General features: G+C 36.0%; 1 protein-coding gene across 1 annotated transcript in view; it reads right to left on the reverse strand.

Moving 5' to 3' along the window:
• Nucleotides 1-25,684, reverse strand: part of LOC112969900 (dystrophin) — a gene marked incomplete at its 3' end in the record, with an annotated part of 817,409 nt that overhangs the window by 3,268 nt on the left and 788,457 nt on the right. Inside the window, exon 56 of the mRNA XM_026073700.1 lies at nucleotides 11,155-11,233. Coding sequence (XP_025929485.1) covers nucleotides 11,155-11,233 — 79 coding nt within the window. The remainder of the gene's footprint in view (nucleotides 1-11,154; nucleotides 11,234-25,684) is intronic.

Consider the following 25,684-nt stretch of genomic DNA (forward strand, 5'->3'; position numbering starts at 1 on the left):
GAAACTTGCTTTGCCTATTGTTCAACTTAAGTGAACATGGTTCCTGATGGTGAGTCTACAGCCTTATTTATTTTCGTTGTGCATAATGTAGCATGCTGGCTCTCTGAACTTCAGCAGTATTTTAATCTATGCAGGGATCCAAACAGAATATTAAATAGGATGATGGTGTAATTTTATCTGTGTTGATATTGAAAAATAATCTGATAAATATTTCACTTTAGCACTACATGACATAATGACAAATAAATGTATGTTCACTAACAGTAAACTATTCCTCCTCCAACTATTCAAAGAATTAACTTACTATGCCCACAGTTAAAAATTACTCTGAGTAGTCCCTATTTAAAAAGCCAGAACACACCTCCAGTCACCATACAATGGCACCAGTGTACATTTTCAGTTCCAAGTATGAAGAAAATCTTTTGAGTCTTATTTATCACTTGAACTAAAGTATTGGGAAATGGTTTTAGGATAGAAACCATACAGTATCACTACATAGTATCCATATTCTATATACTGTTACGTATATCCTATCAACTCTTTTTTCTTAGATTTTTTTACATTTATTCTACATGTGTTTCATCCTTGTGAGAGTTGCAACTGAGCTCATTTATATGTTCACACTCATGACCTATACTACCTTCTTGTTGGCCACTGTAGCCATAACTCAGTAAGGTACTTAATAATTTTTGTATTTTAATAATGCTAATATTTCGCTGATTCAGCCTAGGAACTCTACCTGTCTGACTTCTTATTTCTCTACCTGGCATTACCATTGTATCTTTATGCAAACATATAGCTAGGAACTTGTTTATTTCTTCATATATCTTCAATTTGTTTTCAAACCAATTTTTTCTCTGCAGCAAAGTTTGGAATGGGTGACTTTTGATARAAGCAGGTAGCAATGATGAAATGATGAGCTAATCTTTGGGTCTGGAAAGACTTTGACTCCCTGCACTGAGAAGTTCACATGTGTATAGGGTACCTTATGCTTTCAAAAAAGATGTATTGAATACTATCCCAAGTATTTTCAAATGAGACCATTATAGATGAGAAACTGTTGCTCTCCATAGACTTTAAAGAGCTTATGCTTCTCCTCCCGAGAGAATATACTAAATCAATATTTCCCCTCCATAATCAGTTCATGTTACATGCTGGCAGGATGCCATCTCCAATAGGTATGCCTGCATGACAGTGGCAATAGAAGGATATGCATAATCTATGAAGTTCTTTGAGATCCTTTACAACAAATGGCAGTATGCATCTGTAAAACACAATTTTTTCCAGATGTATAGAGAGATGTTTTCTAAATTATGTGCATTTATTATTGTACTAAGTGAGACTGAAGAACAACCAGATTGTGTTGGGTAGCACTGAGGTCTAATGCTGCACTGTGTAGCTGAGCAACTGACATCAGAAAACCATGACTGCATAATTTAAAAGTTACAAGGCATAAACATCAGTCAAAACCTGTCTTTCATAAGAACTGCACGGCATGGGATCTATTCTGCTCCAAGCTTTGGTTTGCAGGGCTGCCTATATGGATGAATTCCCAGGCACTTCAGACACAGACAGCTACCTTTCAGCTTGGACTTCGCAACTCTTATATCCACTACTTCTCTTATACTTTTCTTATACCCACTATTTCTCTGCCAAGCTAGCAGTACTGTCTGCCATTATAACACACATGCAGACAAATACTGAATATAACACTTCTAATCACTCTGAAAATGTGATTATCAGTTATGAAAAGGTTCAGCATGTGATGAAGGACAATAGAAATGAAGATCACTCTAAAAGAATTATAAAGTAGACCTTTCCATTCCGCATTTTCTGCTGGAATCTTTATGGTCAGCTTAGTATTTCCTATCCATAACCTAAGGTCAATATTATACGATACAACTTAAATAATGCACTCCTTAAATCATTATAAATCATGAACAGTGTTTTCAGAAGTTTCCAAATGCCACTTGTAACACAAAATATAAAATCCATCTAATGCTCATTTTCTTAAATGTCACAATACTGTAAAATGGCAAAAATATATAAGCATCCATTGGTTTAAAAAAAGAAATACTGCTTGAAATACAGCAAAATGATATAGTCCATATTGATCCACATATCTCAAGTTACAGGTACTTCATATTGTTAACAGCATCTGTTGTACTCTTAAGCTCTTAAAAATAAAATCTCTAAAACTGACTTTCACCTCATCAAATTGGACACAAATTTTCTGCAAAAAGATTTAGATAATTAGAAGAATAAATCTTAAATAAGCACTTCATGTCTTACAGAGCCAAGCATAACAGGATAAATTCTATACAGAATATCCTTATTGCACCATAACCCTGGAATCTGAGAACAAAAGGAATGTTTTAAACTGAACGTAAGTTACATTTGGTGACAACATGGGCATATGGTTAAATGCTTCACAGTCAAACTTGGCAACGTAAAAAATGATGTGTTTTCTTATGGGTACCACAAGTCAAATATTATTTCAAAAAGATTATCAAAAATATGAGGCAGATTTTTTCTTTGCAACATAGTACTGTAGACAGGACATATATACTAGGCAATAACCCATCCTATGACTCTTATACTCATTTAAGAGTAAAAAATAGCATAAAATTGCTTGCAAATTATTGCAGAATATAGGATTATTTACCATTCAAAAATAAAATAAAGAAAATAATTAGGCTGCTGTAAAAAAATAAAAACTGCTTTAAAATAAGTATTATATAATATTTTTAAAGTGGTGACAAATGAAAAGCAACAAAGCAACAGATAGAGATATTTTAGAATGAATTATCTTTAAATATCATCTTAAGGTATTTTTTCCTGGAAACCATTTTTCAAAAATACCAGCTACTGATTTCATGGAAAAGGTGTGTATTTGCAGCTGAAAGCAAGGGGAGAACATCCTTCATTCTTTGAAAACTGGCTTTATCATTTTGTTCAGAAATTTGAATTCCAATGTATTATATTGGAAAGAGTCACTTAGAACAAAAGTGCAGGGAGGAGGAAAACACAGCTATAAAACTAAAAATTGCATAAATTCTATTTCATAGTGAATCAAATATATCAATCAGTTTATGGAGAGACTCTCTGTGATCTTTCTGACAAGGAAATATAATAGAAAATATAAAGTCCACAAGACAAGGGCTGGTTATGAGATGACCTGATGACATACTTCTGACAAACTAAAAATTAAGTTTTATTAATTTTATCCCCAAAATAAGAATAAAAGGATTCTCAAAATAYGCCAGTTTTGTATTTCTCTTAAAAACTTCTAGTAGTCAGGCAAACCTATTGCTACTAAAAGCGTAGCTATGGTCATGGTAGAACAATGGTAAGAATTTTAAAGAAGGCTGATATTCTAAACAAGGAAGAAATGGATTCAAGACACTTTAATTTTAAACACGATTTACCCATTATACACGTCTTCAGCTTAAATTGTTGCCAAGTGCAATTACAAATTCACTGTGACGGTAATAATGGCAAGACCTCTGAAGTGAAGTTTTGCGCTGTTGGTGCTTTAACACTGTTCTTTTTTTTCTTTAAGAGTACTTATTTTGTGCTCTTTAAAAAGGTTCAGAACTGTAACAGAATAAAATCTTCCAGTTACTAGAAGCGGGTTTGTAGCTGAAGTGCTGTCTAAAGCTGTTCTCAGTTCTGAGTGGATAAATTGAAAGTTGCCCACCTCCACAGCTGAGTATTGCCATCTGGATTTTTGAAAGGCTTACAGCATTAAGATCAAAAGTTTAGAATAAAGGTGATGAAACTAGGCAATCCCATGACAGAGTAGGAAAGAAGGTCCTGCCTCACCTTCTAGCCCTCAGCATAATTAGTTACAGGGGAGATCCGGCATGGTTACTAAGTACCTACAGGCTAGGCTGATAACCTCAGCAGGGCTTTCCAGAAAGCTGCAGCTGGGAGTGTATGCCCCTTAAGCAGTAAAGGATCCTTCATAGGGCTATTCACAATAAGAAAGTTACTCACTCCAGGACTGGGCTGTTTAAAGGTTGAGCACACAGGTGACCTCCTTCCCTTTTTAGTGAGAAGCTGTATGACTTAGCGCCGCACATTAGTGTCTTCCATAAACAATAGCACAGTCTTGCTTTCAAACACCAGACAGTGCTTTAATGCATTCTGTTACACCCATAGAAGTCTCTGATTTTCTTAAAATCTGAGTTCCACTGCTTGGGGTCATGTAGGATATACCCTGTGGAACTAAGAAATGGCCAGTACTCAAGTTCTGAGCAGAGGCATATGCAGCCATTTTGCCTTTATATGAAAGCAGAAAAAAGAAAAGTTTTCTAGCAATCAGCCTCCTCCAGCTATCCTGACCAAATTTAAGTGCTACAAAATCACTTCTTTGCTTCCAGAGAGTTCTCTTTGTATTACTTCCCATCTTTGTATTACTTCCTGGTAACTATTTTCAGTTCAAGGTATTTGATGTGATATTTAAAAATATTACATCATATATCTCCAATGAGAGGGATGAATGGACATAGTCTTTGATGTCTGTAGGTCAAAAGTGACATCTGGAAGACAATATAAAATAATCTAATGTATGCAATGAGAAATAAGGGAGAGAAAGATGTTGCTGTTAGCACTGGAAAATCAGCTACCAGCTGGATGGGTAAAGTGTCCTAAGAGATCTAAAGCCCTGTCATTTTAGAGTCATATCTTAATTAGAAGGACTTGCCCTTTTAAAGACATGTCTGCATGTGCAGGAAAGAGCTTCACTAATCTTTGTGTCTTTCATGATAATCCAAGACAGACTCGCACAGAAAGTGGGAGACATTAGTACTTCACTTCTCTCCCACCTTGAAGGAATTCAGATCCACCTCTCCAGTTTCTCAGGAGAGTGGCCTAAACAATGAAAAATTAAAGAAAGGAAAGCACAAAGGTCCAGAAAGAAGAAAAAAAATGAATTCTGAACCCTAGCAGAAAATAAAAAAACATGATTGTAGGAGCAGGTTATATAGCCTAGGTCTCCTCCTCAGGACCAAGCTCAGAGGTGCTAGGGTTCACAACTTGCCCTGAGAAGGAAAGACATAGGTTATATAATCTGCTCCTATGATCATGGTTTTGATTATTACTGAACAATTGTCCAACATAAAATGCAGCAAATGCACAAGCACTTTGATCAAAAGCCTGTAACAGAAACTTGGCTCCAGCTTTCCCATCCTTTGTTTCTGAATGAAAACTGCTATGCCTGTTTCATTCCATGTTGAAGACAGCGCTGTTATTGCTGAGATGCCTGAAACTTAAAAGCATCTTTAGGTATTGCCAGTTAAAATATAGTTCCTAGCATGGGCTATTTAGGTGCACAGATTTAGAAGTCTGATATTGATGTATCCAGTGTTTTGCAGCCTGCAGGGAGCAGAAGCTTGTAGCTTCTGAAATACGAGTCACAAAACGTTAGCTAGATGTAAAGCAGTCCTTTTAGACTTGCAAACCAAGATATTCTTTCTGTTCCTCATGTTTCTCCAAGGTTCTTTACCTTGACAAAAATCTGATTTCTCTGAGCAGTCTGTGCCTGGGAATCACAGGCTGCATCAGGCACCTGTGATCTCCCAGCCAAGCTTGTAGGAAGGACACTGCCAGTTACATCTAAGCACTATTTCATGGAGTCACCTCACTGACACACTATACATGCTAATAGATGGTCTCCTACAGGCACTGGACAGTAAATTACAAGGCTTGCCTATATTTTTAAAAGTTGTAATACCATCTATTTTTTAGCGATCACAAATGATGCATGTGAACAATGCTACAAACATTAAAAAATAGGATGGATGGCAGGCTGGTTAACACAGCAAATGATATTAAAGATCTGATATCAATCCTACCTTTTATTGTTGTATCTCAAAAAGAAGTTGAAACTTACTTTGAAAAATACAGGTGAGTCCTCCAACAAGAGACAATGAATCCCATTCTTTGTAATAGGCAGCATCAGAGATCAAAGTAAAGAGGTCAAAAAAAATCACTATTCCAGAAGAGTCACTAAAAACTCTGGACTTGGCATTATGCTGAAATTTGCACTTAAATTGGGATTGCAGGTCCTCTTTTTCACACTTCAGTTACTGTATTTCATTTCCAAATTAAGCACCACCATCCATGAAAGGATCACAGACCTTTTAGATGACTTTGCTAAATATTTACCAACTTCTCTTTAATAGAAAGGAGAAAATTTGCAGCTTTTTTATACACTGATTTAGATCATTCTAATTAAACAGCAAAACCACCAACAACTACAAGCTCATTCCGTATGTTCAAGATACAATGTCTTGCACACATAATACCATTTATCAAGCTATATCTTCACAACTATTTCTGTTAATGCTGAGAGCCTCAGTCTTTGGCAAGGTGGCAAGGGACAAACTGAGGAAAAGATGGGACACTGTGGAGACTGGCAGAGTGAAATAAGCTTGAGGAAGCATGAAGGACTGATCAGAAGATCACAGGCTGAGGTGAAAGAGCTCAGCAAAGATATATGGGAGGCCTGGGGAAAGGAGAGCTCCTGTGCTAGCAGATAAGTAAGGKCCAGTTTTAGTGAGAGTCCTTTATACCTGGGGGGAGCCCAAAGCCTTGGTGGATAACCAAGTGGAATCCAAGTGGATACTGGCTCCTTTATCATTGTCTTTTAGAGATGGGGACGTTTGACTAACATTTGATTCCGTGCTTGCACAGAACATGGTAAATATGAGGTCCCGACTTCACTCCCCCATTACTTCTGTGCCAGGTTTCCAACAGCCCTATGTAGCTTCAGTTCCAGCCACGTAGAACCAGACAGATGATCCTGTAATTTCTATGTACAAATTAATAACAATCTTATAAAAGCCATTACCACTGATTAGCAGCTCCTACATTTATTTCTTCCTAGTAGAAGAGAAATATAATTCAGTTGCTGCTTCTTACAAAAACTTTGCCTACAATACCAACCCTTTTGCAGAACTAAGTAAGAAGGCAGAATGCCTCTAAAAGTACAAAATTGAATTTTAGTAAGTAAACAAACAGTTGGAGATGATCATCACTAGCACCTCTAGAGGAACGAATATGGATATTAGGGGAAAAGTTGATGCTGAATTTGAGAAGATGAATTGATTGTGGCTGGAGAATAAATAAGAAAGGATATGAAATATCCAAGGAATTTTCCTTACTTATTACAGTTTGCATTGATCTAATATGCATTTTAGCTCCTTAGCTCAAAATACTTTGTGAGCTGAACTTATAAAATAAATCCAGAGAGCAAAATTATCATGATTCACTTTATTTTCTGAGTTGTTGCCACAGCTAGACTGATCCAACGTGGATTCCATTTGCCATTGCTGCACTGAAAGATCATTTACAAGGCATTAATCCACCTTCATTTGACCTGCCCTGTTCCTGTTGGCAATCCTTGTGTTTGACTTCTTCATCCCCAAAAATACAAACACAGAAATAACACTAATGCTGCATGGCAAAGGCTCTGGCAGTATCTCTGCTGAAGAACTACCTCTCCAATAGATATGCTTCCATCAGTCTAGTGTCACAGCAGAGGTGCTACTTGGAAAGCATGTAAAAGCATGTTACTGACTTCAGGTGTAGTAATAGTATATGATACTGAGGAACTTGAGCTTTTGGAACTTTATGCTTACAAAACATGGGACTGAAAGATGCACTGGCAATTTTCAGTGACTGAACAATGATGTTTGGGACAGATTCTATAGATATTTGCAGTGCTTTAGTTGCTTAACTTTTCTTCTGCATGTAGATGTAAGAGAGAGAGAGAACAAGCAAACAAATACACTGCACACATGTCCAGTTTTTCTCAATAATCTGGCTCTTTTCAGAGCCAACATGTTTTGACCTGGCTCCTTTTCCTAAAGTAATCCTCAAGTAGTGAAAAGCAACTAGAATGTTTTCCACTCTTTGCTGGCTCTGGCTAATACCCAGAAGAACATATCTCTGTGTCCCACTAATTGTTGGTGGGCTAAAAGAGGCRGTTCATAAAACTGAGCAAAATTGATCTGCTTTATCAGAAATAAGGCAGAAYGGGTCTAGGACATAAAGGTCACACAAGATGCCTGCACTCAGCATAGGCACAGAGAATAATAACAGTGTGTTCAGTGTGATAATACAGTCCAGGTCACTCTGTTCTCTTGAAGATTACCATATAATTTTGCTTACTATATACACTACACTTCATTTTTTTCTCTCTGAGGAGTTTTCCCTAAAGTCAATTGTACATCAAATAAGAAAAAAAAGGCACCTGTTTACATATTGTATGCATGTCATATACCTATACTTCTCTCACGCTCCATCCTGGCAAATCTGACTTGCAGTCACATATATTGCACTGATGAATTATTTCCAGGAACTAAGAGTTAATTCAAAGAGATTTCTAAAACTTAGYAGAAATTATAAAAATAAGGCTTGTTTTTCCACAGACTCATCTCTTGATAAAAGAATATGCACAACATTGCGTTGATACAGCAAACAGACTCTGTTTTGAATTTGCAATTCACCCCATTGAGGTTTCCGCTCTTCCAATTTTTTCCCTTTGCCCTTCTCACTCTGTGGGCAGGATGCATTTATCAGTGAAAAAAAGGGTTTACCAATTAAAAACAATTTCTGTCCAAAATTACAATGCAGTATCAGCTGAAGAAAAGTTTGTTCTCTACCCCACTGTGAATGCAGCTATACAATAATAGTAACATCCAWTTCTGATAAATGTCTGGATAGGTTGCCTCTCTGCATGTAGGAGACCATTATCCTGTGACTGTGTTCTCTTCTGCTGATATAATCTCTTCAACAGTTTTACTGTTTACTTTACCTAATTGAAGTACAATAGAAAAGACATGGCATTTAAGAAGCTTCAATTTAGCCACTGCCTTGGAGCTTTGAAGGTGTTTCAAGCTGTCTTTCAGTGTACTTCAAAACATCCTTGATAAAAGTGTGGTGTGGGGGAGGTGGGGTAGGAATGTTACTGGCAGTTATAATTTATGCAGAGTTGTATAAAGGTTTACTTAATTGCTATCCTTCTGCCAACTTTTCCACTGTGGTTTTGATCCCTTTGCTGCTCTTCTAAGTGGTCAAATCCTGCAAAACCTGCAATATTTTTCTTGCAGGCTTTATTTCTTCTTGGGGCTGAATATTTCTGATTTGGAACAGGTAAACCAAGTGTGTAAGGGGTCATGGATGCTACAGCTCCAATAATCTCCTTTTATGAGTTTTTAAGTAATTGCTATCTTTTTTTATTCCATTAAAAACGAATCCTGCAATTTGAAGAAAATTAAAGTCCTTAAATTTAAACTGGATTCCAGTTAATAAAATAAAGCACATTTGTCAAAATTCCTAACATGAAGATCAACTGAAATCAAGTTGTAACCAGCATAAATCAAAATTTGTGGGAAAAGTCTGACAGAGAMAAATTCTGCAAGATGCACATTATACTCGTGTGGGAATGGAGTTTTGCCTCTGTTTTACATTCACCAGCCCCTCAATAAACAAAGTGTGCTCATTTGCAAATCACATAGGATCACAGGATAATTCAGGTTAGAGGAGACCTCAGGAAGTCTCCAGCCCAGCTCCTGCCAGGAGTGCAGTCRGCCCCAGCAGCCCAGGCTGCTTTGGGCCATGTCCAGCCATGTCCAAAACCTTTGGGGAATGGAGCCTGTGTGGCCACACGGGGCAGCCAGCGGAGGAGGTTTCACCTTACCTCTAGCCTGCACCTCTCGTTTCCATTTATGCCTCTTGTCTCTCATGGCTTATGTGTTTCAGTTAGTACAGAACAAATCTCTTAATATGTGAGTTTTACTCAAAGTAAACTACAGACAGGTTTTTTTCTCCTTTAGAGAAAAAAAATAGTGTTAAACTCCACCTTTTATACTCCAAATCTTAATAAAATACAACAAAATAATGAGAATCAAAATACAATAATTGCAGAAATAAATTGACCTAGCCATTATAGATAACTCAAAGTAAAGAGTAATAATAAATACATATTTAATAGTATATAGAAGCACAATAATAGTTTAAGCTAACCTCCTACCTAAAAGTCCATTAGGACTACTCAGAATTAACTTCTGTTGGAATTAGAGCATATTTAAGAACATATATGTTATGTTGTTTTAAAAATCTCTTCTGATGAAGAGAATCTATCTCTGCCTAGCAAAAGTCATACTTCACTAATATTGATTTGTAGACAATAACTAAGCTAAAGTTAAGTAAAGTAGATGAAGAGCTGTTTGGTGCCTGGTTCAGAAGTATCTTCAGTGGATTAAGCAAAAGTCAAATAAGTAAACAGACAGTCAAACATTATATATTTTAATTGAGCTTCACCTTGCCAGGTTTCCTTCTTACAGTAAAATGGCCCAACAATAAATAGGTAGCATTGCTTCCTTTCTACAGTAATAAATACAAGAATTGTCACCACGAAGAACTTGGTCAGAATATCTAGCTGTTCTTCTATTAATTTATTATTAATTCCCACAAGTACAGTAGATATTGAGGTTCATGCATTTTTTATCTCTGTAGAGTATTAAAGCAGCATTGCAAGCAATGTACTTCAATTTTTCATGGTGCATGTGTGTATATTTTTCCCCTGAGGCAAAAGAACTGCATGTTCAAAACAGGGGCTTTTGTGGGATGAATTTAATCCTTAATGTAGTCATGAAACTATGCTAACAGATAAATATCAATTCTTAGCATCAAGATTTTGTTTTGTTAATTCAGCTAATTGTCTGATATGACACACACACACATGCTACTCCTATGATCATTTTTATGTACTCTATATCAAAAGCTCATCTGAATCTATCAAAATGGGATATACAGAAAATTAATTACCTAAATAATCAGGATTAGTAAAATACTAAGTACCAAATAACATAAATTTAAAATTTCTGAACAACCTTGCATTTACAGATGCATGGGCAAACAGACTTAATACAGGTAGATACCTTCCTTCTACCCTGGACTGTATGAACTTCTTTAGCAATCTTCTGCTCCAAATAATTTAAGAAAAGAAAAACATTGTAACATGGTTTAAAACAGAAACTGACAGCAACCATACCCCACACACATATTTTGTAGCACACGGCTACAAAATATATCAATTCACTTTGTCCACAAGCTGAGCAAGAAAAATGAGAAATTACTCACTGGTAAGGAAGTGCTGGGAAGTAGGGCCAAAATCCCTGTGAGCTTCATGCAGTTGCCTGATGCGCTCATCAATGGCCACCTGCGAAGAGAGGAGAAAAAAATGACTTTATTCTAAGCAAGTAACAAGTAGCAATTAAAGTCAGATACTTGTTTCATTAAGGAACATTCTGTTTAAAATCACGAAGGCTCCTGCAACAATCTATAAAGCTCAGGGCTTTAACTGAGTTTTAATGCGTCTGATCCAAAGGCAAGGAGATCAAAAAGGTTGGGTTTTTTTTTTTCTTTTTTTTTTCTAACTTTAACTGATGCTAGAACAAGCTCAAAATGAACAGGCCAATAAATAAATCGGTGAACTGCACCAAAAAAGAATATGACCATGATTTCTTGCTTGCCAATATTGAAGTCAGAAAATTTCCTCTCTGTTAAATACTGTTATTGGAACTACCATGAAAGAACTTTTTGAGAGTAAATTGTTATAAATCAGCATATGAAAAGTAATTTCTTTTAATGTGGACATCATAACCATTTTTTAGAAGAATGCTGGAATGAGGGTAATCATTGTTCTTTTATTTTATTACAAGCATTTCTTTGTTCTTTTATTTCAGTCAAATCCCATCCCCTTAACCCTTTCTTCCCTGGAAGATGTCCTTTGGAGAACATGTTATTCTTAGTGTTTTGTTGGGTTGAAATACTGCATAAAAACACAGACGCCAACTGTAACATCAGGTTTATCTTTACACCTTGAAAATCTCAGTACAGTTTAGTACCAAGCAAACAGCTGAGAGCAGGTAGGTGCTATGGATAATTATGTCCAAGCTTCCAAAGTATATGAATGATATTTACCAGCAGCTTTATGTCCTGTATTCTAAAAGGACACCATCARTTAAGTTAGGCCAAATATAGGATTGGGCAAAGCAGGGAAAATGCTTAAAACTAATGACAGACTCTTTCAGAAATGTTTTAAATAAGATAATTGATAGGCGACAGCTTCACTTAATTTAAATATTGCCTGTAAGAAAAACTGTTGTGTCAACACTAGCAAAGCAGAGAGTGAAACAGCTTGGACATTTTTATTGTCCTAATTGTGAGATACATTACAAGGAATAAATAGTATGCATGAGTCAAAAGCAATCCACATTCTAAAATGTTCAGGTGTTTTTGGCTGGTGGTAGAAAGGAACGATTCTGTAATAACTAGGGATCATTCAGTTAGGAGGAAAAAATAACGATAGAATTGACCAATTCTTTGATGTGATTTTATTTGTTTATCAAAAAAAAAAAAAAAACCCACAAAGCCCACAAAATCTTGTTTCACTAAATGCAACTGATATTTAACAACAGGACCTAGATTCTTTGCTCACAGTTTCAAAACTAACACTATGTCCCCAAAGTCCCCCTTCCTTGCCTTTTCCTCAAGCCATATTTCAAATGCTTTTCCTGCTGCTTCCTCTGCTTCTATCCCTTCTTTCCTCCTCTGGCTTCCTATACACAGACACACTCAGCCTTCCTGATTTTTTGTCAGCCCTTGTTGACAAGCACCTCCCCACATAGCTCAGCTACTAGCACATAACAGGGTGGCCTCTGTTCTTATTTCTCATGTTTTCCTGAAGGCAGAATTGCTCACAGAGCAACATTTATTTATCCCACCAGTTTTCGGGTGGGCACATGCAGGCTGAGCCCTATGACCTGCGCTTTTTGTGCCTACGACTGGTGATTGCTTAGCTAGACAAAACTAAGCCTAAGAGGGCAACTCTGGATAACTTCTGAAATCGTGGGCAGAGGGCAGCTGGGTAAAGGGCAGTGAGGCCTACACTCAATTGCCTTTACCTGGACAGATGTTCTGTTAAGTAGTGCTCCATAACTTAGCTCTGAYTGGCACCACTGTGGATGGTAGCTGACTTTGGGCTTGAGTTTGCACTTAATTGACAGCATAGATATAAGCTAGGAAGTCTGCAAGTGCCTAAACATCAAGGACAGGGCTGCTTCCGGTCATCAATAGCTATAGAAGCATAAACTAATAAACTAATGGGAAATTAGTTTTAATCCAAAAATTCACCTTTCAGTGAACATTAGGAAGATAATCTTAAATATACATATTAAATATACACACACATGCCAGTAAAAAAAAAAAAGTGTGTGTGTGTGTGTGTGTGTGTATAAAAGTAACATTTATATATAGTCTTTGGATCCCTCTAAAGAAACCTCACAGTGTATTTATTTTGTCATTAGGTCATTGTAGGTTATTAAAGAAATATAAGGCTCCTCCTTTATATTAGTAGTTAGTATTCAACAGGACAACTACAAAGGAGAAAAGTACTCTCTGGAACACAGAGTCTCTAAAGAGAATGACAGCTGTACAAATACGCAGTGGGAGCAATGTTTCTCGTATGAGAATGATAAAATCCAGTTTGCAGTCAGGATAAATACTGGAACACTTTACTATTTGTGACCACCATCAGCTCACAGTCCCTACACCTTTCAGGGTGGTAAAACTGAGAGTGTCAATCATTCAAAAAGATCCAGGTGAGCTTTGAGTTGCACAAAATTATTAAACTGAGATTTTTAGCCTTATACGCAGATCCGGCAAAATAAAATAGCCTAAACACTTCAGGGTAAACTTGCAAAATGAACAACCTTGGATGTGAGCCTGGAAATATCTTTATCTAGAGGTAGATTTTGTCAATATAGAGAGGAATAAAACATTGGGCTGTCCTGGCTATTCTCCAGGAACAATCTCCTGAGAACTTGAAAACTTATCTCATTGAGCTACCAGGAAGTACCAACTATTGATGTATTCGCATATTGCGTACTACCTTTTATGTGCCAAAAGATGGACTCACTGTTGATGCTGGAGTACAATTATTACAGTTAGTCTATGAATTTTACTAATACTAAGATGTAAATGATAAAATAACAGAATTTGATCCCACAATAATTGGAAAAAGTGAACAAATAATGTTTCATTATAATTATAGAAGACTGTGTCCTTGGTCTAATCAAGTCAAAGTTGAATTTGCCTTTGTGGATTGCACCCTGACTACCTGAAGAAGCAGAATTATATCCAAAATCTCCATAACTGGTTTGTTTCTTGAAAAAATTCTCACTAGCTTGTCAAAATAAAATTGTTTTGATTTTCAAAAACAAGCCATAGGAAATTCATTAATTTAAATTTTTGTCTTAGTTTCTTCAAAGGCAAGTGAAATAGGTTCTTGCATACATAAACACATCCAGCATCCTATGTATTTTTGCATGCTATGCTCTGAACAAAAATGTACTGTTTTCCTTAGGCAGAATGTTGCTGTGGAAAATCTTAGCTGTGTGTGAAGAAAACAGCAAAAATTTCAATCTGATTGAAGCACTTGTTTTCCTTACTGCATATGCAAGAACACATGTAGTGTTAATGAAGTTTTGCAAGAAAAATTGCAGTTCTCAATAGGCAAAAGGAAAATGATCTCTGACTTCAATAGTCTCTCCCTACTAGTATCAGCTTAGTCAGACTACTATGTAAAAAGTAATCATTTTAAAGGCATTGTTACCAGTATATAAAGTGCAAGATAGGACTTCAGATCAGATTTGGGTATTTTTTAGATAAAACTCTCTACAGTACTTCTCCACAAGTAATGTTACTAAAAAATCAGTAAGTGTATTTCTAAAAAGTCAGCTACTGCTTTATCTGAATCAAGGCATAAGAATTTGGTTTTAACTGACCAAAATCATCTTTCCATATCTGATTTTCACTCAAAAACAAACTTCAGGATTTTCTGTGATCAGGATACTTGAAGTATTGCTTTTCTTCTCTGAGAATGCTTTCTTGAAGAAACATACATTTCCATTATTTATTTAATACACTGTTTTCTTTTACATTTAACTTCTTTCAGTCATAACAAATGAAAGAGACATAATAGTGCAGTAATCCTTAYATGTGAATCTGAGGGTTGTACTAAAAAAAATTCTATATTGATTTTAAGTGATAATGACATAGAACATAAATATCTTATGCTAACAAACCAAACAGAATAATGGTATTTAAAGTACATCTCCGTCTTTAAAAAAGAGAATTTGAAAACATTTAATAAAAAAAGTTCTGTTTGCCATCATTTGAACACAGCCATGTGAACTGAATATAAAATTGGGATCAGATGAACAGATTAGGATGGTAAAAAAACAAAACTATGTAGTTGTTAAGAACAGTTTCTAGGAACCTTTCAGGTTTCAACCTTGAAAACACTTGCTATAACAGCTCTACGGAAATCAGAATAAGGATTTTCTGTATTTGACTTGGGGCGACTACTAAACGCACGTCTGTTAGTTTACTGAACATTTTTCTTTCATCTAAAGGGTTATTTTGTGCTTATGTTCAGTCTAGAAAGAGACCTAGATCAAGAAAGAAAATTAAGGTTTTTGATTCTCAGAATTTTCCATGTTCTCAAAAAGTACTTAACACTAGCTATTAAAGTGTGTTGGAGTTATTGAGCTATTCCATCACATTGTTAAAGTCGTGTCTGAAAATAATGAGTGCTCTCAACAAAGATCTATATAATTGGTCTTTCTCTCTTGATCCAGGAATCTTACATTCTTGGCTGGACAAATTCAAATCGAGCACTACATAATGCTCAGCCAAAGTCTAGCCCTATGTTCTAGCCCTACTCCAGACGTATTCCCCATAGCTATGATGTTCAGTTGAACAACTTCAGTAGAGGAAACTACATCTGGACTACTTCATGCACAAATGCTCACTGAGCACTAGGATAAAACATGCTCTGTAAAAGCGGTGGCTCTAATGCTGTATATAAGTGAAGGTGACTCCAGCTGCGAGCCGAATGTCTTTTTGCACTCCGCACGCCTGGAGAAGTCCTATTCAATTGGACTTCACATGGGATTTCTTCAAAAAACACCTTATTTGAGAATTTTAAAGGGACACAGTCAAATGCTCAACCAAGCAGGTGATCATGTTTAGTAAGGAAACTTCAGGCAAACAGGGAATATTACAAGTGAAGACATGGGTGCCTCTATCCTCATGAGCATTGAGGCAGTTCAGAAAGAGACTTCTATGGTTTCCTAACTGCAAGTCAGACACCTGATTTACAAGCAAACAGCACTTCTCTATCACAGTCTCTATTTGGACCTGCTACTTAGAACATCCTTTTATACAGTTAAAGAAAAGATCATACAAAAATACTAAAATGTTAGATTTATATTAAACACTACTTACACATCTCCCTCCCTGATGCACTAAAATGTTTCCTGCAGTGGTTCTTAAGATATCTACCATGCAACTTCATTTGGCTTTTCTGGCCCTCATTCTGTGAATGATGTACATGTGAATGCACATGCTTGCACAAAAAGACACAGTCAAATCCCTACTTAAATGGCACTGTAGCAAAAGCACCTCTGCTATACTACAGCACAGTATATGACCCAGCTGTAAAAGATGCATTATACATTCATCTCTCCCTGCTTGAAAGTATTACTATCTTGCAAAGACTGTTTCTTGTAAAAAGATTTAATCATTTTCTGCATGTTCTAATTTCTAAACTGTAACCAAATATGTTTGTAATATTTATATATTTTTCTCAGAATATTTAATGAGCGGGGAAATCAAGATGCTTGTCACAGGAATGGGGGTTAAATTAGAATCCTTTAGCCTCTTGTAGTTTGATCAAGTTTCTGTGACAGAAGGAATTGGTGAGTTTCTCCTAAAAAGTTAGGAAGAGATGCATGGCAAGAAGAAACAATGTCAAGGACAATGAATCAAAGCTCACTCAGTTGATGGAGTGGTTATTTGTTTGCATTCATTAGAAAAGAAAAAACCTACATAGGACACCACTGACAACATTATTTGGAAAGTCAATGTCGCTGAAAACATGAAACTAGCAAGTGAGAAGTCTCTACAGTATGCTTGGGGCCCACCCTGATTTATTTCCAGATGGATCTCTTTAGAAATGTTTTAAATCAATTTGCAAAGCAAAGTAAGACAATAAATGGCATCTTCTTCTTTCTGTGTTTTCTTCGCACACTTAGTTACCTACGTCCGATATCTAAGAGGACTTTTATTCTTTCTAGAAAAAAAAAAGTCTCTTTTTGTCTCTGATGCTCATGGAAATGAACAGCAGCTTCTACTACCACTATTATTAAGTCAAATCACACTGTCATTAAAAGGACTTCATAGTGTCCTGTAGTATTTTGCTAGGGAATTATTAATACCGTAATGGAAAAAATACATATATTTAATTCTCCCTCTTCCTGATTCATCATTTCTAGATCTACTGATATGGTAGCCAAGTGCTAGAGTCCTGACACAAAATGCACAGAAAAAATGTCTTTTTTTTCTTAAAAGAAAATCAAACATTTCCTCATCAGATTTCCCTGAACATTCTCACTATGGAGTAAAATGTATACTGAATATAGAAAAATATTAGAACACCTTCCAATCCACCAAGAGCACAATTAAAGATAGGGAAGGGGTTTCATTAAGTTCTATTGTGTCAAATTACTTCATTTTCTATTTTGAGAACAATGATACAAGAATGGAGAGGTCAGGTGGATCTCACCTATCCCACTCGGTGAAGTTAAACATTTACATTTGAGCTTAGCTTCTTTAAATTATTATTCATTTAAAACACAGCACAGCATAAAGTCTTGTGAGGTCAGAATAATAYCCTTTATGTAAGGGCATCTAAAGGCACAGGCAGCATAACATATAGACACTAATTACACAATTAGGCTGCCCAATATTCAAATGTAGGCAAATTATATGAAGGCATGTAAGTAGTAATTTTTACTACTTATTAACATGAGTAAGAATACATAGTAAAACACATAAGTAGAACTGATTAAAAAAGCATTACATAAAGAGCTAAGACAACTGTAGAAGAAAGATGGCTGAATATGTCTGGGATTCTGAGGAAAAATGGYGGGGAAGGAAGGAAAAGAACAGAAGATTCCCATCTAAACAGCTATTTTTATTGCAGCAGCTGAATGATACAATCTCTGTTTCAAAAATGTGCTTCACCAAAGACTGTTTTCATGAAAATGGCAATTTTCTGCATTTAATAAGCACGCATATATACAATACTTAATAAAATAACAGTCCTTTAATTCCCCACCATATTCGTAGCATTTCCACAGCATCCTGACCTTGACTCCAATCACATCCAGTCTGACTGCGTATCAAAGGAAACTGGCCTTGACAAGTCTCTTTAATGTTACCCAGCAATTCTCCTCCTCACAGCTGAAAAGCGTCTTTCTTTCCTCTCCCTGACTCAGAGCTGCCAAACCAGTACAAGACTGTTCTTTACAAATCAATAAACAGGAAGATCTGATCTACTGTACTTCCAATAGCTACTGAATTCAGTCACTCGCTGTTCCTTGTGGATTAGAAGATAAGGAGGGATTTAAATAAGCACACTTTGTGCTGTTAATGAAGGGCAGTCACTGGAAAAGGGAATTGATATCCATTCTTCTACACTGCTGAATTTCAGATTTAAGTCTTGATATTTACTCAGTCTAAAGCACACAAATGAACAATCAGTTTCCTGGTGAAAATTTCTGTAATCTGAAGCATTTTGAGATGCATAGAAATTATCTTGAAATTATTAAAGGACATTATGTGTCCTTTTTTTCCATGTGAAAGAAAAAAAAAAGATAAACCTTAATGTTATTCACATGTATTTACAGTTGTTACAAAGACTAAATTAACTTGCAAGATTTCTGGGTCATGGTAGGACTGTATACTTCTGCAGATTGAAATCTCAGTGACTTTATGCAATTCCTCTTTCACTAAAAAAAAGAAATTCTAAAATCCGCTAGGATGCATGTATTGTACCTTGACTGCTTTTTCAATCCTCAGATGAAACAAGGGAGTAAAATGTAATAAAAATTCAGGAAACATCTTAAAGCCCTGGGCATACAGCCTTAGATAACAGTAAAAGAAAATAAGCTCCTTGACTTAATATGTCTACCGTGAATAATCAGCCATTGCTTCCTAGGCTTTTGTTTTATAATCCTAAATCAGTGAACTTCAGGCTTTGTGCCTATCTACGCATAAGGAAAGAAAGTCAGCTCTTGTGTAGTTTAAATAACAGAAACATTCAAATTTAGAGGAAATAAAAGACTTGTAAACCTTGTGAAATCTTATGAGCAAACATCCTTAGGGAACAGTTCTCTTAGAAAACATTACTTTCTTGTTTTGGGTAAAAGACATTCTGTTAGAGATGACTAACATTTCAAATCTCCACTGCCACTTTAAAATCACACCTGCTGCTGGTGGAGATTGTACATGGGCATCGGCTTTCACATTACTGTATGCTCATCATTCTCTTTTCTATTCATGCCCTTCTCTTAGGCATAATATGTAAAATATTTAATAAAACTGATACGAGCTAAGCATGGACTCAGCCTTTTAAAAGTACACAAAATTGCTGTACAGTACTTCAATCTTGAGCACTTCATTAACAAATTTAAGGATTATCTCCAAATCATGATGGGGCAGAGACTGAGATACCCCAAGGTTTGGAAATCTAAGCTGGTCAAGCCACACTGCCTCTGAAGGCAAGCACAGATTGTGAGAGGAGTGTAAGACTTTGTGCTTATGAAAAAAACATATGGTCTTTATGAACACTGGTCTTTACAAAAAAAAAAAGTCATTAAAGCTTAAGTCTTGCTCACCCATTGACAGTTACTTCTGCCTGTGGCCAAAATAGCAGTCTTAACTGATAGGTTGTGTATAAGCTATTATCTCTGAAGCTGGTTCCAATCAGCATAGTAAGAGACACATCTAAGTCCTAAGGAGGAAAAATCTTTATAATGTGAAGAAATGAATGTTTTAATCTTTTTAGAAATGTAGATACACATAAACAGAATGGACAGTCTACAGTTATGCTGGCTGCACGTATCCCTAGACAATTCAAGCTCCTATGTAGTCCTGAAAATCTATGGTCACTAATTGTGCTTTTTAGGTGCCTGTCTTAAGACCAGTCTGCCCAATCTGCAGAACATTGATCAATCGTAAGTGCAACAGAAACTAATGAACATTGTGTACTGAACACATAAAATGTCATACATTGCTGTGTTCTGTGAAAAAGGATGTTGTAGGCATCTAAAAATGGGCACCTAAAGTAATCAGTAACCTCTTTATCCTTTAAAATTTTGTGTCTCAGATTCTCATCTGTAAAAAGGGATGCTATAATCTTCTAATCTTACAGTAATGTTAAAAAGATAAATTAATTAACATTGTATCTTCAGAGTAGTGTTTAAGTGATACACAATAAATCRGGCATGGGCAACTAAACAGAAGATAAAATATTGACTACTGATTGTTTAGAAACTGAACACTGTCTTTTCTTTGTTTCTTTTCATACAAAGCAGGGCTTCTTCTTAAAATATAAGATACAAAGATAAAATTAAATGTACCACTTTGTATTTGTACAAAATGACCTTTGTATGTAATCTAATCAATCTAAACTATTTCCTGCTAAATTCCTTGCAGAATTTTACAGTATATGAAGAAAGTCATTTTACAGATAATGATACCTAGGCCCCAGTTTTCCAAAAAACATAGCATTGCACCACATACAGAATTTTCAATTCATAGTTTACCTTAGCTTCAGACATACCAATACCCACTGATGACAGAAAAAGAGTGTTCAAGGAAATACTGATACAGATACATGGTCAAAGGATGCTCCAAATATCTCAGGGATAAACAATTTCTGAAGTTTCCATTGCCCTTCATGRTTTCTTCTTAGACCTCAAAGACTTTCATTCACGTTCCAATCATTCCACAGAAAACACAAAATCCCAAGTCCTTGAGTTCAGTTTTGCAAAACTGAATGCCACACAAATGTATACTGGACTATTAGGACTGGACAATATGCACCTCTTACTAATTTGTCTGTAGTTTGTTGATCACAAGATATGCAATCATATAAGAGTGATGCTGAAGGTAAGTGGCTATTTCTTTTTAGAAAAAGATGCAAAAGATCCATAAAATACACTCCTCAGAACTCTGACTTTGCAGACCTAGAGGATTCAATGATTTCTGCCTACCTTCAGTGTAAAGCTGATACTTATACTGTAAGCTGGGGAAAAGAGAAAGACAAATGTATATGCTACCCTGAACCTCTGGAGAATTATTGATCTTAAATAAAACTACCTTTGATGCAGTTTGACTTTTTCATATGAAGTCAATGGGAACTAGGTACCTGCAACTAGGGCAGAATGTGTTCTGTGGTAAGCAAAACCATCTAGTGTGGAATGCAGTACGGCACATAATCTTTCTGAGATCAAATCTTTGTTTTGAGATCAAGGCACCTGAGCTCTACATGCTTTGAAATGTTTTCACATGAAATATTTCTTTTTTTTTTAACAGGGTATCTTTCCTTCAGCTTTCCTCAGCATTCCTAAGACTTTTTTCTGGTATACTGCAACCATCTCTAGGCACTATAACCAAGAGTGATGTGGATCAGTTGGAGAGACCCTGGAGAAAAGAACAAGAATGATCACAACCTACAAGGCAGGGTTGAGTAACCACAGTTAAAACTGAACAACAGAAGTCTTAAGAAATCAGGAAAGAGGGACAAGTTTTCCAGCACATCAAAGGCTTCTCCAGAATAATCTGTTCTCCACGTCCATGATGGATAGGACAAGAATTCATGACCTTAAATTTCATCAATAAAGATTCAAATGATTTATCAGGAAAAAAATTCTAGCCATAAGAATAATGAGGAACTGGAACAGTGGGCCTCATGAATGTCTCTCTATTTGGATGTCCTTCAGAACAGGTCAGACCACATCTGCTACGAATGACTTGGTTACAGCTGCTTTAAGCATAATTTTATGTAAGTTTTATATTATTCAGGGGAGTTACTTGAATCTCAAATGATAGTTATAGTCCTCTATTTTCCTATTATGTATTTTTTCTACAACGAATAAATTAACTTCTGCTGTGTCATTGGTTATAGATCTAATTATGTTAAAATCCTCAATATAGAGTATTTTGAGCATGCTGGATTATTAGATATGATGAGTGCTATTTATAGGAAAAAAAATTCTGTCATTTTTTCTTCCATGTTATTTTTGCTAAAGATCACAAGCAGCATATATATGAAGATATATGCTATTTGTACTCTGTTGGGAATTAGGAGAAATGTATTTTTCAAATCTTGTAAGGAATAGAGGGGAGATTCCTCTAAGTACAAACCAAGATTTTTCACCTCTTATGTAGCCTTTTCCTGTACTAAAGGAGTTAGGGGAAATCTTAGTTCCCAAAAACAGAAGTTCCAATTTTTTGGGACATGCAGTCTAAAATAGATTATTCCCAAAACTAAAGATATGTAATATTTCACACAAGTTCATAGTTTCCAGAATTTTAAACTATCAGTATCATTTTACAGCCCTAAGCATCTCCCATATTTTCTACACATCTACAATGAAGATGACGTCCTCCACTGAAGGCAGTGGAAATGCAAGTGATCTGACAGAAGCAGTTTCACACTTTTTCACTCTCCCTTCCTGTAAAACCCCCATCAGTCTCATCAGTTCTACAGATAATTCCTAAACCATTTTAAATCAAGAAGGTTTCAACTTAAAAAAAAAGGGCAAAAAGTAGTGAGACACTACTTTAAAATAAAAAATGCAAAACAATTTGCTTCTGTGCTTTCCATGACTCAGAGCACAAACTTGATACCTTTTTCCCTCCCACTTCTGCTTCAAGTGAGTTTCATGGGCTGCATTCTTATCTCTTCACTTGCATTCATATTAAGTAGTATCTTACTTCACAGGAAGTCTCACTGATTTCAGTGACACTATTCATGGAGAAAGTTACTGTTTCACATGAGTAAAGGCATCTGGATTGGGACAGGAAACAATAGAAAAGATCAGCTCCAGTAAGAAATCATTACAAAAGACGTGCTGGGGATGAGATTTTCTCTGTCAAATGCTTATAAAAAAGCAATTCGCAGCATGGCACTACAGGGTGTTCATCTCCAAAACCTGTCTTGAGGCCTTAATATCTTCCATCACTTAAGAAAAAAGTGGTACATTCAGATTTCAGGTGCATCACATTTTAACACATTTACATTCTTATGACGGTTCTTAAAATAGTTTACACAAGTCTCAGAGGGAGAGAAAAGTTTTGCAGTGCTATATTGACACCCCCTCTTCCCCTGTGCTTTTCCTGCACTGTTTCTGTTATCTGACACACTTCTGCATAAGCATACATTTACAGATTCTGTAATAGGAAAAGCCTGAAATATAATTATGATACCGCTGATGCTGAAACATGAGTCTTGTTAGGCTCTAACTTTCCTAACTTTCTGCCATTCCTACTCTCACAGGGTTGGTCGATAGCGGTGTTTCTTTTAGTCATTTTCTCTTCAGTTTTGGGGCATGCATGGAAAGTAACATAAGGTTTACCACATTTAGGTCTCCTTAATATACAACTGTAGAGACATAAAAAAAAAAAAACTTTGCTATGGCCTTTTCTTTTCCTGTGCTTCTTTGCTAAAACACTGTTACTTCTCTTCATTATTCTTTTTAAGATTTTGGAATGGAATTAGCTCCTTTCTATTTTGTTTAAAAATATTTCTAAACAATTTAAAATCCATTCTTCTTTTTATACTCATTTTGTAAATGCTCTTATTAATGTTTCATAATCCATCCCTGAGGTAAAATCCCACTGTCTCCTAACAAGATTTTAATGTGCTTTCTCGTTTTTCTTTTTCCCTCTTTCTAATCTTTTTCTCATTAAACTAAAATAAAAAAATACTTCACGTCACATTGAAAATGTCATCTGTTTATGAAAGGTCAGCTAATAAACACAACTTTTGTGCCAATGGAATGTATCTTTGGTGATTTAGGGGATTGTAAGTAGAATGTCATGCAAGCAGCCTTTTATTTTATAGCAGCCCTAGAACATGTGCCTGTAATTTCCTGTATCAGTTGAGTATCACGAGCACAGATTATTCTTTCATAGTTCTAGCTACATTCTCTAAGTTTCATTGATCTTTTCGCATATTAGTTTTATTGCTCCTTTTGCCTATATTAATGAATCTCCAGTTCCCTTACTATGATAGTTCCTTTACTAGATTCGGTGTGGGAATAACTGCTTATCACTGTAAGTTCATAACCTGGACCTATATTTCATATTCCTATAGCTCTGAAAGAAACAGACATTTCACTCAGGCTTGTCTTTACTCAGCACTACTTTTAGATTATTTTCATTTCAAAGTTTTCTCTTTGATCATCTTCAACTCCATTTCACTAGTATTGCCCTCTAACTCCTCTGGAATCATCGCTCCATCTGTATTTGAGGCTTCAATTTTCACTGCCTTTTTCACTATCATCTCTTTCTTGTCTGCTTATTTGTTTTTGAATCTCTTTATTCTCTTCTATCTTTGATTCACTTCACGCTTCAAAGTTCATGTCACTACTGCAAAAGCAGTGAAAATACGTATTTTCATGTCTGTGTAGTAAAACATTCAGTTATATTTAATGTTTATACATAAGAGCTGAAGTATTACTTAGACAGAGTAGACTGCTACACATGTAACACCAAGCCAAAGGATATACAGAGGAGATCGTGTAAATAAGTGAGATCTATCTATTCCAGTTCAGGAGTCTAAAGGTGAGACAGCTAAATCTGATCTAGTCACCCTAGGCTTTCTCAATTAGAAATGGAGAGAAATATGTATCTCCTGAGAAAATCCACTTATACTAAGACAGGCATCTCAGGTAAGTCATAAGAATCATCACCTAAAGGAATGTATAAATACAACTTGCATAAGGTTTCATTCTCCCAATTGAGTGGGCATACAAAGGAGGACGATTCTGGGGAAGACCGACAGAAGGAATGCATGGAGGAACAGGAATACTGGAAAGTATGAAAGAAGGTGGAAGATAAGATAAAAATACAGAAATGTTCTTTACTGGGAGAAGGTTTAGGATGATAATGGATAATAAAGGATTCTGTATGTAGGGGAAGCTGGGCCAATTCTATATGTCTTCTTTTTTGTATTTTCTGCTTTTCCCCTCTTTCCCTCTTTGAGAGCTACAGTACATTCATACTGATGAATATACTCACTCTAAACGATCCTTAGTCCCCAAACTTTCCCAATGGATCATCTCTTTGGTTTTCTTTTAAGCTGCACAGGGTGAAACTAGCAAGATGACGTCGGTAGGGATAGTTTAATTATGCTGTGTTTTAATCACATTCAGCTAGCAATTTCAAGAATGTAGTCATCTGTTTTAAGCTGTATCAAAACTATTTGCTCAATCAAGAGCTGACAGAACAGGAAAAGAAAAGCTTCATTTCATGAGGTTACTGACTGGGTGGATTAAACACACTTTTGTTTGTTGCTCTTGTCCCATGAACATGAGAGGTTTGTTGCCTGCCAGGGGCTCGCGTAAGAGTTGTCATGCAAAGACTGCCTAGGCTCATCCACACTTCGGACTATTACCCACTGCTGCTCTTCCATGTGGGCGCCAATGACACCAAGGGCAAACTGGAGACCATCAAGCAGGATTTCAGAGCT

Source organism: Apteryx rowi, unplaced genomic scaffold (genome assembly GCF_003343035.1).
Source record: "Apteryx rowi isolate R43461 unplaced genomic scaffold, aptRow1 scaffold_373, whole genome shotgun sequence".
NCBI classification, from domain to species: domain Eukaryota; kingdom Metazoa; phylum Chordata; class Aves; order Apterygiformes; family Apterygidae; genus Apteryx; species Apteryx rowi.